Consider the following 8,473-nt stretch of genomic DNA (forward strand, 5'->3'; position numbering starts at 1 on the left):
AACTGTGTTTTAGTTATAAAACATCTACGGTTATTACTGAAAATGAAATATTTTTGTTATAAGTATAAATAGTATTAAAACGCTATCAGTTAATCATAAGGAAACCGGTAGGAACTTTTTCAATTTCTGCTCCCTTCTGTGGAAAATAGGATGGCTTTCTATAACGATAAGGAGGAATTTTCTAATACATTTTTAGGAAATTGCATTGATGTGCGCTAATTTTCTGCTTAGGTCCAATGCTTATTTATGTTCATATCATTTTTACAATACAACACTTAAAATTTAATTTTAAGGAATAAACATTTGCATCCTTTGAGCTTTTAAATTATCTTGTAATGTTGTTATTTCTTTGAAGCAATGGCTACCACAGCAGAGGACATCGATTGCGAGTTTTGCGGTCTAAAAAATGATAAAATAGTTGATCCGAAGAAGTTGCCATGTGGGCACATAAACTGCATGCCTTGCCTTACATCACACTACAAAGAGAATGACATTTTCTGGTGTGGTTTGCAAAGTTGCGGGTAAGTAATATTCAATGATACCATCATGTTAACATTAAAAATATTTAACATGTGAGAGTAAACTGGAAAAAAAAATACACATTCAACTATTGACCCTGTAAACGCTTTAAATGGTTATTGTTGAAGTTTTTCATCCAATCATTTTTCTCTTCAGGGATAACGACTAGTAGGACATGTTGTTAGTTACTTTACATGTTTTAATAAGTTAGCATTTACTTGATTTGAACAGGTCTGAACAACTGACAATAGAGACAAACGTGATGAGTTGAAAATTGATAAACGCAAGCTAAAGATAGCTATCATGCTCTTCATTTGTACACCTTTTTATTGGACAAATGAGAAGGATTTATGAAAATTTGATGAAATTTGATGAAATTAGTTTTTTCATAAGTCCTCTGGACAGACTACAATTTCCATTGTAACTTTAATCTGAAATTAATTATTGGAGATTCATTTAATTTTTGTTTTGCAGCGGTTTTAATTGTGCCAACATTTAGTCAATCTAAAAATGATGTAAACGCAATTTATGAGAAGACTAAAATGTTGGTCAACATGGATCTTGAGTACCTGACATGCTGATTATCAAGCTGACACTCTAACCAACTGAGCTAATCAGCTGTTTACCAAATCCTCAAATAATTGTACTAATCAGGGAATAAACATTGCTTTGTGACAGTAATAGTCAACAGATGGACAAAAGATGGTTAATAATATTATAGATAATTGAGAGTATTTCATTAGCAAATTGATCTAAATTGGGAAAAAATGAGCTGCCCATTATAGTTTTATTATGATAGCATATCTATTGGAGCAAGCGTCCAATAAACTTATAGGATAACATAATGTATTTTTGTAACAATATTAATAATATTATCTTATTACGCTATTTTTGGAATGTTCTGTTTTATGCCATCTCTGATTTTTAGCAAAGTGTATAAAATGTCCCCTGAAATGCTCCCTGATTTTGATGATGCGCAATTCTGTGACACTTGTGTCAAGAAGGGTCAAAACAAGCGTCAGGCTGTGTCATATTGCACAGATTGCTCCAGAAAGTTTTGCACGAAGCACCTTGAGGTATGTAACATATGCACATGCAGTATATTAGGTTCTTTGTCATTACCATTCATACCTTCAGATTTCAGCTGGTCACATGAAGGTCATTTTACAGAGCAGCATAATTGCTGTTGTTAGCTTTGTTATTCATTAGATATAAATGGAATGGTCCAGTTGTTTACTTGTACTAACCAGCTGCAATATCTCTCTCTGTAAATATTTACTCTAGCCACCAGCTCATATACAGCATTAGATTATTAGGGGGTGACCTGCTATACGCTTATTACTTAGTAGGAGAAACTTTGTACTTAGGCTATGCAGTTTCAACTAAGATATATAGTTAATCACTAGAGGTTTACTATGAAAGAGCATTTTTACTTTTTGTTATTTTATAAATCAAAGTTACTCCTAATGGTTCTCCTGATAGTAGAGCAAGATAATTCACTAGTTAGCGCTTGTTCAGCCATTCCATTTAAACATGATTATAATAAGCAGTTGGTATACTAGAGGTGATAATATTATGTTTGTAATCTTGTGTAAGTTTAGCTGCAATACAAATTATGCACAATTGTTTGTGTTTACGCGTGCTCAACAACCTTCCATTATTCATTGATACAAAAGTGGATATTATACATGTAGCTATCAAAGCTATGAGTAGTGAATATGCTTTATTATAGTTTGCAAATAGATATCACATTGTCATTGTCTTATCTGAGTCGCAACTGTTTCTCTACTTTTCCCAGAGAATCCAAAATTATCCTTCAATTCCCTCAGATGTTAATTTATATTGATAAAGGCCTGTCACCGATATCTTGAATCTTTTTATTTGCCTGACAAATTACAATGATGGGAATTCTATGGCAACCACATATTTCTTTATTCTAGCAACTCGATTGGTTAATTGATGACTATCACGCCAGTGTCTATAGCTGGTATTGTGCTATAACATGTTTGGCTTTATTTCAGCTACACGATAGTGCCTTAGAAGACCATCATACAACTCCCATGGCTCAGTATTTATCAAAAGAAAGCCCCCATCTGCCAGATATCTGTACAAAACATGAGAATCAGCCGCTAGTAATGGGATGTAAGGTCTGCCATACCATCAGCTGTATGAAATGTGTAGCAGATTCAACCAGATGTGATAATGGTAAGCTTATTGAGTTAACACTGTAACCCATCAGTGAACTCATCAGCATAGGAGGTGTTGCTGCTGATGTTATTCGTGAACACTAGTATTATTCTGACGTAATAAGCACAACCGAATTTCGAGACAAATTTTGTTAATAACATATGGCGGAAGATATTTGTATAGAAAGAGCAAAAAATCATTGTGTTCCACATCGCTGGGCAAAAGAAATCAAAGGCCAGTGTCATCACAACCCCAGGGCGCTCTGTAGTAGGCAAACTTGTATGAGGTTTTTGCTGTAGCTGATGCTAGTGAACACCATTCTATTAGCATATGTAAAGAGTGCTTCATATTTACATCTGCTGCCTTGTCATGATTGGTAGGCTGATCTTCAGTTAGTATATTTTATAAAGGAACACAAATTGCTCTGAATACAAAAAGTTCAACTTGTAATTAAACTCGGCTGTTTTAAACTTATTATTCTGACCAAACGTTTGTAATTAATAAAATTAATAGAAACAGTTGTTAAAATATTCATTTTATAATGCAACTGCTTTGATGAGAATTGACTACAATAAAAGTCAAAGAAAAATATCGCACACTCGTCTCACAAATTAATAGAACTTTGCAGTTACCTCCATTTTCCCTACAGTCTGTTCCTCTTTTCTCCTTATTTAAGTGGTTTAATGGACCCACTTTTTCCAGTTATAACAAGGTTAGGGAAATTTGGTTGGTCATTCAAGATTTATTATACAGAATGCGGTGAGACATTTAGCTTTTTGAACTGCTTCAAAATTCTAGATTAGTACAGGAAAACACCATATATACACATTCTTTAGCTGAACTTGTTTCAACACAAATATAGCCAACAAGACCGGATCAAAGTTTGGTGTTGACGACGTCACACAAACATCTGTCTTCTGTCTAATATCATGAGGTTTGTATCAAATTCATACTTCCAGTTTGATTTGTTTCTTACTAACAGCTAAGATAATATTACACAGGTGGACCACATGACTTCCAGTTGCTTGAAGATCTGGCTGCCTCCCTCCTGAGTACTATGATAACAGTAGAGAGTGCAAAGAAGGATGAGGAATATGAAAAACTCTTCAAAGAAGTATCCAAAGTTCAGTCGGACTATGATGCTAAAACAGAAAGCATGCTTCAGCTTATTCGTAAAACCAAAGAGAGTCAGGTTTGTCAATATTATTCTTGTTACAAAGTTTCATGCTGGTAAAATCAGTACCTAAAATCTATCAGTTACTCTATTAAGGTAACTAATACAGACTCTATTGACTGCATATTTTTAGAGATTTGTTAATAAATATGTTAAGAAGCTACAAAAGCAGCAGATAGTAAGAGTAATATATTTAGTTTTCACTGAAACAAACTGGTGTTTTATGAAACCATCAGTGGAATGAGTAGTTGCAGCAAGAGCAGACACACTGAGTAGTGGTTACTGTGATACTGAAGGATCTGTGTTAGAATGAGGAGGAGGCTACAACTCCAAATTTTTAGCTTTTCTATTATTTCCGTTTACTATTTCCTGTTACAGCTGAATGAGGTTAAACTTAAATATGACACACTCGAGAGACAGGTGCTTGAAAACCGACAGGAATCACAGACTAAAATTGCGGACTTCATAGAAGATGTGTTGCTCAAGCAATGGAATAGCCTGAGAACCCATCAAGAGTTGCTTGAAACTGGGACCAAGAGTAATCCCCCGGTAAGTTATTGATCGGTGTTCTTATTCAGGACTTTGGTATCGTGCATGATTTTTTGTACTGGCTGTGTGTGAGTGCTTGTGAATATGTTGGTATACATTTATGTACCAGTGCTTGTGTGGTAATGTACTGTACTTGAGGTCTATGAAGTTGTTGTATTATATGGATAGCTGTGTTTTTACATTATTTATATTTATTTCTGAACTTTTCTGTTTTTTGCGGTGGATCCATGTCTACGTGTCAGCATATCTGCTGCATATGATCAATTGATCTACTCAGTCAGATTAATCTGCTTAATAAGACTACTAGACTGATTTCTGATGACCTACTAACCTCTTACCATCAACTGCCTGCTCAATCCATTCCTTCAATGGATCTGAGTTTATGAACTTGCTATTACTAATGTACCATACATCGTGTGCTGTCTAACAGCTCTCCTTACTTGTATGTTTCCATTGTTTAGTCTATACTCTCAGCCTTACCATCCCTGCTTTACCTACCATCAGTCCTGTTTCCCAGGTACCACTTGTCAGGGCTTATATTCAGCATTGGCAGTTCTCCTATAGATACACTGAATGTAAGTATATCAACTTACAGATAACATCTCTTTGTCTTCTATTGATTCTATTAGGGTAACTCTATGTTTAGGCGGCGATTGTGAGAGGATTCAAGGAGTTGAAAGCCCAGCTCGACAAAATTACCCAAGAGCATTTGCCAAAGCTCCAACTCACAGACCAGCTACAGTTAAAGCAGATAGGTATGAATAACTGAAAATAGATGTATACATTTTCTATCTTCATTGAGGGGTGACCACACTGTGCTGCATGTACTGTACAACATGTTTGCTTTGCACCTTTTTAGTATTTCAAATAAAATGTATGTTTTGTTATTTCTTGTAGAGCTGTATTTAAAATCTAAAATTGTTGGCTATAACAAAAAAAACTTTCTCTCACATAAAATGGCATGTTGGGTCACTGAAAGTCGTGAAAGCCTTAATTTTGACACATGTGTCCTGGAGGGTTTGTTGGCGAATATAAAAAGGACATAAATAATTACAGGTAATCATTAAGTTCTAATCATATCTGTGATCTTGGAGTTATCTCCTGCTTGTCACTTTTTACGGTATTAAAATAAAGAGAGGATTACTCTATTGATGACTCGTGAATGAATCTAATCGACCACTATTAACAAATACCCAGTTTTTGACTAAGTACAAAGATGTAAAAACTATAAAACTGCAACTTTTATTGTCTTTATAACGATTAAGACTGTTACTGAGCAGAACTGTTAGGTTCATAGCCTCAGAGTTACTGTATATGATTGTCCACCCTTTCTTTTTTTCTGAAATTTGAATTTTTTTCAGCCTTCTGTCATTTCAGCTTTCTGATATTTTGATAGCTGAGATATTTTTAATAAAAACAGCTAGACAATTTCTTGTAGTTGTCAGAACGGCTCATTAGCCTCAGGTTCAATGGTAAAAATATATCTTATATCAATGATATATATAAGTATCATAGCCTACTTGCCATTCATGCGCAGCATCAGTGTAATCTAGAGTTGCGCTCCCAAACCAGCTCTTACAGGATGTGCTGCCATCACTGCATATCAACATATTCACACAATAATTACTATTGTTACATGGAATACTAGAGCACCTTTAATCATACTAATAGTTAATAGTCTGGTGTTTAGCTGAGAAATAGCTAGGTAAAAATAGCCATGTTGACATACCTTCAAGTAATCTATGTAACAATGGTTAATATAGGATGCTGCTGATAGCAGTTGATATTAGTATTATATAACTAATTATTAGTTTATAGTTGTACAGTATGGCAGTGTGTCACATGGGCTGACTGTTGAGATATTTTGTATTGGATAAATTATCCTCTCCTTATTCTACTTGTCACACAAGGAAGAGGAAAATTCATGAGCATAATTATATAGTTAGATACAGAGCAGTGTGAAGATGGTGATAAAACAGGAATCTTGACTACTATGAGCTAATATATTTCTCTCAAGTACAATATTTCAGTGTATAATATTTAGTAACTGTTGCTAGTCACATGTACACTCTATATACTACAGGTGAGAGGAGAGATATTGAATTAGAAGTTACCTCCTCTCATGATATTATCATTGAAGAACAAAAAGCTCCACCTGTTCAACTCCCTAAGTCCCTCACCAAACTGTCCTCCATACAACTACTAGCTGGTCCCATCTCCATCTGCCACTATAAGGGTAATACTTATATTGGACTATATGATAAGACAGTCAGCAGAATAGATATTGATAATAAGATCACCAACAAGTTCATCTCCACCTCCGGTCCAGTAAATTTTGTCACTTGTTACAAGGAAAGATTTTACACCTTATCCCTTACCAGTCCTTATACAGTTGGTGTCTACAGCATATCAGGGGAGTTGATCACCAGCTGGAAGCATCCTTCTCATGTCTACCTCTCTGACATGCTGGTGATAATTAAAGACAAGGTTCTTATCACAGACCCATCCAACACCAGAATCACTACCTACTCCTTAGATGGTCAAGTTCTACATCATATTCCCTGTCCTCTTCTCGCTGATAGCACCGCTGTCAGAATGTGCGCCCCTGACAACAACTCTCTCATAATATCATTATTCAGACATTCCAAAGTGTTTAAAATAGACCGGCCGACCCAGGGAGTCCTGTGGACTCTCACTGAAGTGAAGCAGCCTCTAGGGCTGGTTAGCTATGGGGAGTACACTCTACTGGCTGCACACAACAACAAGACTATCTACATCATTAATTTTACTACAGGTTAGTTATGAGTATGATGCAGGGTTGTTATAATATATATTGTTATAATATAGGAATATATTTTAATTAAAATATGTAAATGGCTACACAGAGGGTAACCATATATTTTTAGCATATCAAATAGTTCATGAAAGACTGAGCTCCTATTTTTTCAAACAAAACACTTTAAAAGGTATGTATGGCTACAAAGAGTTGATCCATATAATAGTGTAATATATAATTTAATACTGCTTCATAAGCTGCGCTTACACTGAATGTACCATATATAATACCATACAGTAGACCGAGTTCATATTGCAGGATGATATTAAAACAAAAAGTATTTTGTAATTTGTTAGTGGAAGCCCTTGACTCACATTTTATTCTATTATAGACTGAGTTCATATTGCAGGGTGTTATTGCAATGAAAAGTATTTTGTAATTTGTTAATGGAAGCCCTTGACTCACATTTTATTCTATTATAGACTGAGCTCCAAGAAGCATTTGTTCTTTGGTTAGCAAAAAGCTGGCCATATACAGTATTTGCAGCATTTTAAATGTGAATTATAAAACTGCTGGATAAACTGAGCTCCTGCTGATAGTAGACTGAGTTCCTAATGTACGCTGAATAGAAAAAAATCACTTTCAAAAAATGGTTGTAAGCCTCATGAAAATTGAATGTATCTATTACTATATTAACCCCTTCATTCAACATTCCATGTAACAATGGCTTTTATCGTGCTATGAGAGAACCAATCATCTACAGCTTTGAACTGTGTCATGTAATTTCATGTCAAATTGTGTGCTGTCTCCATGTTTCTTCTATTTTAACTGGAAGGCCTGACTGGCAGCAGTGTCCATGTGTAACTAATATTCATCTGTTGAAGTCTGACTGTGTATTTATTATGATATATTGTAGGGAAGATAGTCTCTCTGATGGTACATGATGATATAGCTGGAGATTATGTGTACTCCTTAGAAGTGTATGACTCAACCCTACTTCTTCCTAAATTGGAGAACAAGAATCTCTCTTTCTACAAGATGACATAACTGATAACTAGAGAGAGTTGGTTATAAACATGTTGATTCCTTCTATTATTACTAGTGATTATTATATTACTAGATGTTCTTGATGACTGTCTGTAATCCTTACTATATGTACATATGTCTGCATGCATCTGAATATGTGTGAGTATAAAATGTGTGTTTCTACTTGTATATGACTCTCTGCATGCTATGCAATCAGAGTACATACACCATAGTATTGGAGT

At 34.9% G+C, this 8,473-nt stretch overlaps 1 protein-coding gene across 1 annotated transcript; it reads left to right on the forward strand.

The window, feature by feature from the left end:
* The first annotated feature begins 357 nt into the window (after positions 1 to 357).
* Positions 358 to 8,252, forward strand: LOC137398132 (uncharacterized). Its single transcript, XM_068084239.1, has 8 exons — positions 358 to 521; positions 1,448 to 1,595; positions 2,541 to 2,661; positions 3,708 to 3,898; positions 4,259 to 4,429; positions 5,076 to 5,184; positions 6,513 to 7,223; positions 8,122 to 8,252. The coding sequence occupies exons 1-8, from the start codon at positions 358 to 360 to the stop codon at positions 8,250 to 8,252; spliced, it is 1,746 nt and encodes a 581-aa protein (XP_067940340.1).
* Positions 8,253 to 8,473: the final 221 nt, after the last annotated feature.

Source organism: Watersipora subatra, chromosome 6, assembly GCF_963576615.1.
Source record: "Watersipora subatra chromosome 6, tzWatSuba1.1, whole genome shotgun sequence".
NCBI lineage: Eukaryota > Metazoa > Bryozoa > Gymnolaemata > Cheilostomatida > Watersiporidae > Watersipora > Watersipora subatra.

What these genes read in the sequence shown, in the direction of transcription:
- LOC137398132 (XM_068084239.1), top strand. Translation starts at nt 358, where the DNA reads ATGGCTACCACAGCAGAGGACATCGATTGCGAGTTTTGCGGTCTAAAA. An exon ending in TGTGGTTTGCAAAGTTGCGG is followed by an intron (nt 522 to 1,447) that starts GTAAGTAATATT and finishes TCTGATTTTTAG; the next exon opens with CAAAGTGTATAAAATGTCCC. An exon ending in TTTGCACGAAGCACCTTGAG is followed by an intron (nt 1,596 to 2,540) that starts GTATGTAACATA and finishes GCTTTATTTCAG; the next exon opens with CTACACGATAGTGCCTTAGA.